The sequence below is a fragment of the Misgurnus anguillicaudatus genome, chromosome 25 (assembly GCF_027580225.2).
Source record: "Misgurnus anguillicaudatus chromosome 25, ASM2758022v2, whole genome shotgun sequence".
NCBI classification, from domain to species: domain Eukaryota; kingdom Metazoa; phylum Chordata; class Actinopteri; order Cypriniformes; family Cobitidae; genus Misgurnus; species Misgurnus anguillicaudatus.
In genome coordinates, this window is record NC_073361.2 from 19,084,258 (window position 1) to 19,097,583 (window position 13,326).

At 37.3% G+C, this 13,326-nt stretch overlaps 1 protein-coding gene across 3 annotated transcripts in view; it reads right to left on the reverse strand.

Moving 5' to 3' along the window:
* Positions 1-13,100, reverse strand: part of arfgef1 (ADP-ribosylation factor guanine nucleotide-exchange factor 1 (brefeldin A-inhibited)) — a 73,824-nt gene extending 60,724 nt beyond the window's left edge. For 2 of the 3 annotated variants that reach the window (XM_055182727.2, XM_055182726.2), the window contains exon 1: positions 12,764-13,100. In XM_055182727.2, coding sequence (XP_055038702.1) covers positions 12,764-12,887 — 124 coding nt within the window. In that variant the 5' untranslated portion in view covers positions 12,888-13,100. The remainder of the gene's footprint in view (positions 1-12,763) is intronic. The other variant, XM_055182728.2, reaches the window with a different exon arrangement.
* Between the last annotated feature and the right edge of the window lie 226 nt (positions 13,101-13,326).

The window sequence follows — 13,326 nt, forward strand, 5'->3', positions numbered from 1 at the left end:
AATGATGTTGAACATTACATGCAAAATTGTACACGAATAACTGCTTTCGTTTTGTTTTTTTCTCAAATATGGGTAGGTTTCTTCAAGAATACAAAATTTTGAGCAAAAAGCTGAGATAATTGCATTTTTGTGAAGGACTTTTGGAGACCAGATTTAGAGCGATCCTCAAAACATACACAGAGTTTGAACTGTTGGTCCTAATGCTGCGTTTACACCAACCGCGTTTCAGGCGTCAAAATCGCGTCTTCCGCGCCTAGTTTGCCACTTGAACAGTTTGAATGCATTCACGCATCTAGAGCGAAGTAGACACGCGCAAAAAGCAAGAATTTGACGCGCGTCAGAGGCAAAATCCGCTTCTTGTGGGAGGGGGAAGTGCTATGCGGTTGTCTGTTTGCAAGATGACTGATGTTGATGTTGCCGTCACAGCAGCAAGCAGGCTCCTGATTGATTAACGTGGCGCAAAATTCTGCCAAAGTTCAAATTTTTCAACTCGGGTGTCAGCCGCAAATCTGCATCAAATGCAAAATGCACAAAAAGCACCATTCACGCGTACCGTGCCAGGCACTCAATTCGCACCTTTCGCACAAACTACAAGCGCGAAAGAGGCGGAATCGCGTCTTCCGGGCCGCGCCAAACGCATCATCCGCGCTGTGAGACCTCCAGACGCACGTCAACGCGTCTTCACATTGCCTTAACATTGAAATCACTCGCGCTTCACGCCTCTACCGCGGCTGGTGTAAGGGAATACTTTTGGGTTTTATAAGTTGGGTAAGAGCGCCACCTGGTTGATAATTGTGGGAATTCGGATTGCCGGAAAAACTCATCATTGGCATGGAAGCGTTTTCTATTAATTGACGAGTTACCTCGTCAATGGCGGGGAAAGAGTAAATGTGTCAGAGATATTTAGCTGTAAATTTTAACTTCCATCACTCCAGTATCTCCTGGAATACTTTGTAATTCATTAGTATGGACCATCAAAACGTGCCAAAATGTGCAAATGTTAAACCATCCAAGTTTCCAAACCCATCATCATGTGACTGCTGGTACCTGAAGACGGTACATCTTTTCTTTCGTTCCCAAATTTCAAAGCACATGTGGACATTGCCACACTGATTTGGCACATTTTACAACCAGGAGGTATTTAAATGAGCTTCTCTAGCCATACAAACCAAGCAATTTTTCTTTGCCTCCCCCCAGTTAGATTTGGCAGCTTCTGCGCCTGTAAACTGAATAAATGTGGCAGACAACAGAAGTTAGTGGCACTGATTCCTATAGGGAGGTGAGTGTTTATAATAAAAAAATTGCTTACAGAACAACTGCTTTTAGAAATAGCACAGGGGTTACTTGCTTAAAGGGCCAATATTATGGGGTTTGGACAAAAATGTTTATTGGCATTGTGTAAAAACAACAACCCTACAACGAAAAAAAAATCCACCCCCTGCTTAATTTTTAATCCTCATTTAACTAAAGCAGTCTAAAAAGACATACTGTTTTGACTCTTTTGATAATGTGACATCATATTGATTAAGCCCCGCCCACAGTCACTGACTGACTGGATCATTTTAGCCAAAAACTTTTCGAAATGTGTTTGTTAGCACACTGTATTGCTAATGTGGCTAAATATACTATTATCTCAGACTGTATTAACAGAATATAGATCTATTTAAACAAAAAGTGCTTACTGTTTGTAAGGGAGTGAGGAGCAGTAGCTCATTTGCATTTAAACATACATAGATCCCACCAAAATAAGGGAATTTTGAACATGTTATAACCAATGATCAGTGGGGTCTTCTAGGCACACCTGAGACTTATATTATATCTTGTAAAATTGACATAATATGTGTCCTTTAATGTAATAGTAATCAAGAAGTTTACTGCAAGAACATTTTTTAAATGAAATATTTTTAAAGAGTAGCATAATAGCATTACATATCTCAAATACTTATGGCAATAAATACAATAGGCTTACGTGAACAATAATGCAGTCCAACTTGTTTTTGTTGTGTGATCCTGACTTTAAAACAGGATCTAACGCATTTCTCACCTGGCCTCCACCTATTACTATAAGGCATTAGTGTAAAACAATAAGTTACTAAGTCTGGTACACAGGAGCTTAATAAAATAAGATCTATTTAAACAAGCAAAGTGCTTACATATCCTGACACCGCAGATTATCCTATACACACAATGATAACATACATGCTTAATGGATTCGATATTTAATGGTAACTCTATCGCTCCTTTAAAGCTCAGAGTTTTGTTGATGCTGCAGTAATGCAAGAATACACATCAAGTGAGTGTGCTTGGACTGCACTAATATCCGCATCTGGGTACTTGTATGTATGTTTTCTTAAAACATCGTCACTACGCCACTATGCATCGTACGCTACGTCCTAATATAATTGACTTTGTATTTGTTTAATTGTTGTTGGGTTTTCCTAAAAATAGTAATGAAGCACAAGCATCTGTTTTAAAGTAAGGGGGAAATCCAGCCAGGTTATTATTACTGTAACAATGCCACTTTCATATCATAATGGTTATGGTTTATTTATTTTGTTAATAACAAATAATCTTAATACCTTAATTAAGGTCTAAAGCTGAAGATAAAAATTAGTTTATTAATCTGTGTCAAAATTCTCAGCACATCCCTAAAGACTTGAGTAATTTTGTTAATTGATATTTTGACATTTAAAGATGTTTTACTATTTAAAAGCTGCACAAACTTTTTTATTTAAGGCTTAAAGGTGCAGTGTGTAAATTTTAGTGGCATCTAGTGGTGAGGTTGCAAATTGCAACCAATGGCTCAGTCCACTGCTTACCCCTCGCTTTTGAAACGCATAGAGAAACTACAGTAGCTGCCACCGGAAAAACATGTCATCAACTGAGACAACTTACTAAAAAAGTTTGTCCATTAAGGGCTTCTGTAGAAATATGGTGGCCCAAAATGGCGACTTTCATGTAAGGGGACCCTCGGTGTATGTAGATAAAAATGTCTCATTCTAAGACAATAAACACATAACAGTTCATTGTAAAAAGGTCTTTATACACCCCTGATAATATAGTTTTTTATATTGTTTTGCATTTCTGTCAAGAGATCCTTCTAAAAATTACATACTGCACCTTTAAAATATCTAAATCAAAAATATAATATTAGTAAAACTCTGTAGTAGTGTGTGACTTTTGCACTTTTAAAAGTACACCTCTACACGTGAATACCCTAATTTAGAGTCTTATTTAGCTATAATACATGAAAACATCTTATTAAGTAAATATTTATATTAGTCGATTGATTGAAAAATAATCGCCCGATTAATCGATTATGAAAATAATCGTTAGTTGCAGCCCTACTTCAAATATGGATATTTTTATTACAAAAATCACATTGATTACCCTCAGAAGCCCTTTATTAACCCACTGGAGCCGTGTGGATTACCTCTGTGAAGGATGGATGAACGTTTCTGGGCTTCAAAATCCATAGCACCTACTATTATGAATCTTGGAAGAGCCAAGACATTTTCTTATATATCTCTGAGTTTGTCTGAAAGATGATATACATCTCGGATGGCTTGAGGGTGAGTAAATCATGGGTTCATTTTCAGTTTTCACTATACTATCCCTTTAAAGTGTCTACCAAAAGCATTATGTAAATATAAAAATTGCTAAAATAAAACTTTTGCTTCAGATAGCATTAGGGTGGTCCTTATTTTTAAACTTTTTAAAAGTTCATGCTCTCACCCCACCAATATGTTTGAATAAATAAATAAAATATTGGGCTCTTTTTTTAATATTAATTCATATTTAGAGGTTGCTTAAGACCTTTGAAGTGTAACACATTTGCGTATTATGTGATACTTTTTGCTAGAATGTATAATTGTTTAATAATATATACTTATGGCAGCAATGGACTTATTTGAGCATGCTCCATGCAATTAAAACTCTTGTTTTAGTTATGATATGTCTTTCAAAGTGCTTGAAGCACAATAGACAATATACACTAAGACAATGGCTGAAGCAACACGAAGCAAGTCCACTATATGGTTACTAGGATCAGAAGAGACTGAAATAACTTGAACAAAGTTACCCTCCAAAAAGCAAGTTGTGCATTTTTAAATGGTACAGTTTTGGCAAAAATATGTGATTTCGGAAATATTTAAAGGCTTTGAGCAACCTCTAGATATTGTAGGAACAATTCAAAATTTTGCACAGTGTGTTTTTATTGATATCCTAACACATTAAGGGGGTGAAAGTTGAACCCATTATAACGACCACCCTAAGATAGCATGTATAACAAATGAGTCGCAGTGACTATTGATACTTAATATGAACTTTATATTTTAAGTTATATTTTGTCATTTACAAGCCTGACAGCTCCAGCCTCCATTCACTTTAATTATATGATATTAAGAGTATATAGAATATTCTTTAAAATTACATCTTTTGCAACAAAACAATGCAATTTAAAGCAAAGGCAGTTACATTTGAAGATAAAGTTTAAATATGGAAATATTTCTTTAAACACCTGCAATCCTTCATCCTTGCCAACACAAGCTAGCTGTTAAAAGCCCTTACACTGATTTATTCGCTTCTAGTTCCCTGATACTATTGCCATGGCCGCTTTCTGTTGGTCCATGGAAGGCAAACAACATTATAGACAAATTTGCATAATGTATCTATTTAACCCACCGTTGGGGTATCAAGCATCCTCCCACTAATCATACAGACACAAACAAAGACTCTTGGAAAGAGAAGAGCCCCAGTGGATGGGTGGAACCCTGGAACAGGACGCTCTATGCACCCGCTGAGATAAACACATGGCTGGGCTTCTTCTGTGCTGCAACAGGGAGCGCTGGACCATCTGACAGTCGCATTGTGTGGGAGAAAAAGAAGATACCCAGCTGTAATTACATTTGAGGCCTACACGGGAAATGCTGGAAAGGTTGTCTGGACAACGTAACACGTGGGGCGAGAGGGTGGACCTGGTGTAGCCTTGCCAACTAATCAAACCAAAGCTGTGACAACAAGTGTGTCCTTCAGGCACAAACTTGACTGGTTACTAAAAGGTTGCACTTACAATCCAAGGTCTAAAGTTTATTAAAAAAAATGTGGTTCCTGTGTTTTGTCCAAAACAGTGAGAATGAATGCCAAAACAACTGATTATTAAGCACTTACATGACTAACATGCTTGCAAGTCTACTCCTTTCCTCTAAGGTTTTTGTAGAGTTTTTGTACTAGTTTTTGTAGAGTTTATCTTTCTTATTTTTGATTTTTCAGCTAGTATACTTATAAGGTGCTGTACATCAGCTAATACCAAAGTCGTGTCACTCGGCGGCCATGTTTGCAATACCTCCGAGCAGTTATTTCAGTCATGCGAGACTACTTCTCAGAGATATAAGTTACATGTAGTACCAGCCAGCCTGATATTAACCTAGTGTGTATGATGTCATAAACATAACACACTTCAGAGTTTTGGGATTGGAGAGGGGTTAAATGGTCTCTCATCATTAGCTTGTGGCAGAATTATGATTAATTCAGTACCTGTCAGAGCCCCAATGAGATATGGTTACTGAAAGATAATGCATTATTTACAAAGGCCGGTAATGAAATGCAGGGTCTGGTATCAGATCTAAGCGACACAGACTTTCATCCAAAACCTGATCTTTGAAATTAAATGGTCGATTTTGTTTTTAATGTACTGTTTTTGTTTGCACAGAGGGTTCGGGGAATAAGAAATGCATTAAGCAACGGCAGTGAAGAGATTAAGGGCTTTCTCTGTCAGGGTCTGTGAGACGGCATCTTAATAACTATGATGGGGTATCTTTTGAGTCTTATAAGACGCATGTGCACACATTGGCACACCGCCACAACACAATAAACCCAGGGCCACAATATTAAATTCATACACCAGATTCTCTGCGTGTCCACAAATTGACAAACCACAAAAGAAAACCTGAGATAAGCAACACCGCGCAGTCCCCCAAACCACATATTTTATTAAAATACATACTTTTTTATTACGCGAGTGTGTGCGCACTTAATAAAAAAGCTAAACTAGGGGTTTGGCTATATTTGGAGGGCCATTATGCGTATGTCCTAACAAGTGAAGAGTCACTTTGCACCTTTCACTCCGATCTGTACAGGACTTTTTCGTTTGTCTGTCTGTGTGTTACAGATGTAATGCCGGGGTCAGACCAGACGCCGTAGATGCGGCAAGCGCAGATGATTTACATGTTAACTCAATGAAAAGACGTAATTAGGCATCCTGCGGCACGGTTGGCGCGAGTGTTGGCGGGGAAACGCGCAATTTAAAAGATCCGAACTTCAGCGGATTTCCGTGCCGCGTTAACCTTGCTGTAGTAGTGACATGATTACAGGAAGCGAGCGGAGTCTCCGCGGAGTCGCAGAAACCCCTCCCATGACGCAAATTTCCACTTGAATGTCTCGAATGACTAGAATTTCATGCGCGAATGAAGCAAGTAACCTCAAAATGTTCAAGCGTGTGAACGCGCCATAATAATGCCAACAGGTATGTGTGAGGGCTGTGTTAGGGTATAGTAACATTATTTACTTAAAAACATCTACAAGAGGTTTTAACTAATAAAGGTTTTTGGTCTGTGTGTGCTTTACAAAATTATAAAAAAACTAATAAACTATCAGATGAATCTAACAGAGGAAATATTTTGTTTTTGAAAGGGAACAAAAAGGAAGAGAAACCCAAGTAGATTCTAGTTCGGACAAACAGACAGGGGTATTAAAAGTATTAGTTGAACCCGCAGGACCGCAGCTCGGGGCCGTTTTTAGGAAGTGAGAAATGTGTGTGGCTCGTCATGTCAAAATATGTGTTTGGCGTGTCATGTGCACCTATGTGCATCATGCGTCATGCCAAAATACGTGCCTGCAGCACACGCATCGTAAGGGTTTATGATAAAAAAGACTCTTTTGTCATAAACCCTTACGATGCGTGTGCAGCAGGCACGTATTTTGGCATGACGCATGATGCACATAGGTTCACGTGACGCCCCAAACACAACACATATTTTGACATGAAGAGCCACACACACATTTCTCACTTCCTGGACTTGGAACAGCCTGGGGTGCGTTTCCCAAAAGCATCGTTAGCCAACGAACATCGCAAGTTTCATCGTTACTAACATCGTTCAACGATTTGGTGTTTCCCGAAACCATCACTCAAATGAACATTTGCAAACTGCATCGCTAACTTGTGTCGTTGGAACGACAGCTCTTCACCTGTCGTTAGAAGCATCAATCCTTGTTATTATAATATGTAGACTTACGTTGATCATGCTTTTGAACAAAATAAGCAAAAAAACGTAGTAAAGTCTATATCAATCATTCTAAATATATTACAATTTTATTTTACGTCTTTAAATTTGTAAACAGAATGAAAGCACTGCATTTGAAAACTGCGCAGTCTACGTGATTTAAGACCCTGGGGAATCCCTGGGAGGAGTGACGTAAGAGGGAACTTGCGCGTGAATTAAATATCTTGAAAATAAACAACAGATAACTAAATCATGATAACAAAATCAGTCTTCCGATGCAATATGTGTTATTTACGGGCAATAATCTGAAATTAAATCGATTTGCACAGATTAATTAGTACTTCACCTCCCAAGTGACATCAGCAACTATGTTGTTAAACCAACATGGTTCAAACGGCGAATGTGCGACAAAGTTACTATGCTTTCGGGAAAAGGTAGTTCGTTTCTCCAACGATGCATCGTACTATGGTCGTTCAGCAACGAGTTACGTCGTTGTTTGGGAAACGCACCCCTGGAGTGTTGGGTGCGAGTAATACACGATCCGTCTGAGGCTAAATAATGAATGCTGATATTCGATCTGGTTACTCTCGGTTTCTTTCAGGTCTTTGAAAAACAATGCAAGTATACTGCAGAAATCCAATGAATCACAATTAGCCTGCCCGAGATCAAGCACAGGCTGATTCACTGAACATTTGCATTTTTGTAATATTTTGCTCATGTTAAAAAGGCAACAGGCACAGGCTCCCTATGAGCCCAGAGCCCCGGAGTTGGGGTCCAAAATGAATGTTTTGCCCTACCTGTCAAAGGCAGGTAAATTGAAAAACAGTCCAGCATCTTATATTACACCGTTCCTGTGTCACATAAACAGACAACAATGGTAATTTTGTTTTTTCAATATTTATTGGCCAAAACTGCAATGCCACAGAGGTTTTATCATTGTTAATGACAAATATTGGAAAAACTATAATGTAACTGCCATTTATAAAGAAGATATAGATAGGTCATACTGTTTAACAGTTATTTTGTGTCTTTTATTATACAGCTGTTACATCATTTAATATAAATACTATATAAAGAATGTGAAACCGGTGCATGTTGGCTAAAATTTTTATTAAAACACTCAATATTAGGCAAAAACCACTCTACTGGGTAACTGTCCAAAAACTGAAAGATAATTAGATTTTCCTATATGATCATTCTGGACCCAATTTGGAGATTATGGGTTTTTGTGTTGTCTCTATGATGTTTTCACAAAATCAAAAATGTATAAAATGAATCTATTAAAGCCACTATCTGGAGCAAAATCGCGTGACACAAAACTTTCAGAGTGCAACAGCTCAATCTAAGCCCATTCAAAATAATCACGGCCTGAATGTGGAAAACAAACTAGCGCACACATAGGCAGCTTTTGCAAGAGGCTTGATTAGTCAGAGTTTTTTAAGGATTACGTGCATTTAAAAAACGAAGATCAGACTTGGCCCGCGGGCACTTGTCTACTCTGCCTGACTGGAAAATGGTTTTCCTAAAAAAAGATGAAACGATGAACTTGTTTTACCTGCTCTGTGAGTATGTATTATGCTCCAGGAACAAGAAACTCTTCTTACATCTTAGCTGTCATTACGTAATCCATCTACAAAGATGCCCAACCATGTATTCTACATCTAAGCGCCATTACAACTAGTACATCAAGTTGGATTAACTTAAAAAATTACTTTAATTGGTAACAATTAAAAATTTTATTTGTTTCACATTTTTTTAAAGTTACAAAATTTTAGATGTCACCAACCAAAGTAATTTTACATTTTTCACTTAAAGTAAAAACATGTAAGTTGATAAAAAAATGTAAGTGTTACCAATTAATGTATTTTTTTTAGTAGATCCAACTTGAACTTTTTACAGTTTATAGACACTTTTAAGGAACACAGCAACACAATTGCATGGCAATTTGTACATATTTTACAAGGTGACCAATACGTAAATGAATTCGTACAACTACCCTTGAACATTTATTGTAAGATTTGCTTTCGCACCTGTGATGTTGGGTTTAGGGCCAGGTTACAGGTGGGGTATCATTCTTTTTTTCTTCTAATAATCATCTGTTTTTGTACGATTCACTTTGTATGAATTCATATGAATTAGCCAAGTCATAAAATAAGTACACATGAAATCAGGTTGGACATAGGTGATACTACAGCTTGGCTAACGAAACTTAGTGTCAAATATAAAAGTGCATTAAAATCAAAGATATTCACAATGCTCCTCAAGTTTATGTTGTTGTAAAATCACAAAATTGTCCTGAATATTCCAAATATTCAGTTGTATATAAGACACTGATTTGGATGGTTCTCAGAATCAAATATTTTGCTTAAGCCTTTGTGTTTGTTTTACAGACACAGAATTACTTTTCTGAAATTATATATTATCATGCCTTGTAGTCTTGCACAAAATTACGGGGAACTGCCATTGCGATGTTTTGTTTAGCTGCAATATAAATTGCGATATGAAAATACTGGATGCCTTCACCAGATGACATAAAAAAACTCTGTTAAAGGGGATTTATATCCTGCTTTGCATTTCTTATATAGAGAATTACAGAGAATTTTGTAATTTTTCTGAAAAGTCATTTTCATATAGTGTAACACTGGTAAAGACAACATTGCGATGTCGATGCTGAAACTAATGCACTGACCTATGAAGTTAAAGGTTTCAAGCTTTTACATTTCCTTTGGTGTGTAAGTGTGTATTAGTACATGTTAATGATAAGCAAAAGGTACAAACCCCAAAGTAAACAATGACGCGAGTTATCGTTTCCAACGTAAATCTTTTTTCTTGGACTACAACAAACACACGGATTGTAGGCAACAGTTTACTTCCTTGGATTGGTGATGTAGCAAAGACCGAAATTATCATAATTCCTCCAGCTTTGTTAACTCCTGTTAGCAACCGAATCTTTCAAACATGGTAAGAAGCGTCACACTTCCGGCTGACGTCAAAGCTATTCAGCCCAATCACAACATGTAGATTAGCTGGCCAATCAGGCTTTTATACAAAATCACTGCATTTTAGGAAGAGAGTAATATCTGGAGCTTCAAAAATGTACGGTATGTGGAAAATAATGTGTTTTTTAACCATAAGCCACACAAACACATTGCATTATACCAAATACACAAAATAACGTTGTTTTTTAGCAATGAAATAGGTGCCCTTTAAAATCAAAGCTTCTTCTTGGCCATATTGTGAATGACTCATCTGTTCAAGATTTTTTTTTTAAGCTTTGTCCGTATTTTTACACACTTTTCACCATCCAATTACTCCCTGAGGAATAAAATTACATCATGCCGCACATCTACCGCTATTAAATACTTCGCAACTATAGCCATACTCAAAGTCCAACAGAAAACTGTACGCTTGCTGTATCTGCAAAGAATAAATGTGTTAACTTCATAGCAATTTATTTTACAGATATGTTTCTGTGATACCTCTCGCAAATCTAAACATTAAGACACCCGGTTTTAAAATAACAATACTTTTACACAATAGGGTTACTTAAATTGTCCCGAACAGAACTGGGAAGAGACAGACCAGGATGCTAGGAAGAGCTAGAAATTTAGGATGAAGCTAGAGTGTGCATTGTTTCAGATCTGGTGAGATGAATAAACGATGACTGGCCAATTACAACATGATGTCTCTGAAGTTTACTGACAAATGCTGTCATAAGTGTCACATCAAAGCAAACAAATTCTGCGGTGCTGAGTAGAAGGGTACTATGAATGCAACCGCATTTCCAAGTTAGGTAGAAAAATAATAAATAAATTGCATTGACCTGGTTAATAAAAATCTTATAACAATTAAGGCCATGTTTAAATTCTGTAAAATATGACAGCTGTTGAATATCATTATCAATGTAAACCTTCATTTTCGAAATAAGTAGTCAGAGACCAGATTTGTGCAGTAAAGGCCTGTGCTTACAACTCTGTGAAGCAAAAATACAGATTCCTAGATATAATATAAATTATTCACTATCATGCACGAAGATAAAGGCACAGTTTTCACAATGTTTGCCAAGCAACATAAAATAGATTAAACTACTTCTGCATTTGAAATAGATTAAACTACACTTCTGCATATATAATTTAGTTCAATATTTCTTTTAAAATTTGGCAAAAGTGACAAAATTAAGAAACAGAATCATTGGTGTCAAACCGGTACAAATCAGTTTGTGATGCAGTCTGGAGTAACAACACTGCATACACTATGCATGGTGCATGCCAGTCAAAAGCTTGGACGCCTTGCTTTCTTCCCCTTTTAATAATGCACTGTAATCCACCCATGCATGCATTATTGACCACTGATAATGAGATATGCATGAAAGAGGCATTCACCTTATCCCAAACAAACCCTTATAAACAGGCACGGCCCCTATCCTGCACTTCCGTTACGCCCATCGCAGCGTCGAGGACTCACATTCGCGAATCGGTTCTTTCGAACATGGTTTAAGACAATACATCCAAGACGTCACTGTTAGAAAGTACCTCCACTGCATTCATGTCGTGTTATAAGTGTATTTACGTACACATGGTAGTTATTCACCAAAATGTAAAGATTAGGTCATATACTGCAAGTAAATGTATTTGCATACCATTTGCGAATCGGTTCGAACGAAGAATCGTTTCATAATAACGATTCCTCAATAGTGGCGGAGCCTGTGACTGCAAGAACCAATGTTTGTAGATCGTTTCTATGTTATTCTAATAATGTATGATCTCAACTAACATACATCCCCGTCTGATTTAAAGGCAAATAAATCAATGCTGCAATAACAATTATGAAAGTACGAATCTCCATCTGCATTTCACTCCATCTTGCCCAGTCATTGTTGTTATTGGAGGAAACTGAGTGTAATGCGATCAAATCTCCTCACATATAAACGACCTGACAGCCACGTTGTGTGTTGCAGTCTCGTGCACGTTTTGACTAAAATCAAATCTTAATTGTTATTCATGTAAAAATATGACAGGTGGGGTCTTTGCACTTATCGATGTAAAAAAGCAAAACAATAGTGACACTCAAATGTACGCGACACGTTTCTGATCATGTCAAGTCGTTTAATGGGAATATACAACATAATAATATCATTGATAGTTTATCATAAATCGTCTATTAAGTGCAGGACTCAAATGCTGAAGAGCCTGCACTCCTGTCAAAGAGGACAAACTCGCCCTGTCAGTTCCTGCTTCCCTTAATTCGTTTTCCTCATTCGTGCATGAACAAAATAAGATTTATGTAAACCAAAAGCGCATGATTGTCTTTATTTGATACAAAACAAACAGGTACAGGTTGAGATCGTGGCGTTATTCAGGTAAAATGAAATTAACTTCCGCAATGCTGATGGTTTCTGAAGCGCTCAGTATCTCAACCGGTAGGATTAAAGCCACACATGCAGATCCTAAAATCTGCGATCATTGCATTCAAATCATACTAACCTAGTGCCACCTCACAGGCTTTGCGCAGCTGCGAATGGTGAGCCTTTTTCACCTCCTTGTCGGCCAAGATCTTCTCCAAAGCTCTGGTTAAAAACATGTTTTTCGTCTTTTTGCCTTCATACATGACGTGTTGCGAAGGGGCGAGGAGGACCTGTCCCAATGGCGCCTGGATCTGCGATTATTAGATATTCCCGTATAATTGTATTATTCTCCGGCGAATGATGCCCTCAGTAAAGAAACATAAATAAAGGCAGAAGGTGGGGTAAATCCCTCAGTTTTCCATCAGCGACCTGCTGCCTGCGCCATGTTGGAAGGAAATGACGTAACGCACGTAGAAACACGGTAGAAACGGCCGCAGTGAGGCAGAATCAGAGAGAGGGAGGGTGAAATATAATAATAAAGTGTAAATTAAATAAATAAATTAATACATTTAAATTGGTTGAAGCTGTTATTGAAACTAAATAAAAATTAGACAAAAACATTAAATATATATATAAAAAAAATATATATATAAAGATGTTTCCCATCTGAGCTCAACTTCTTAGTAAATAGCCTACAGAAAA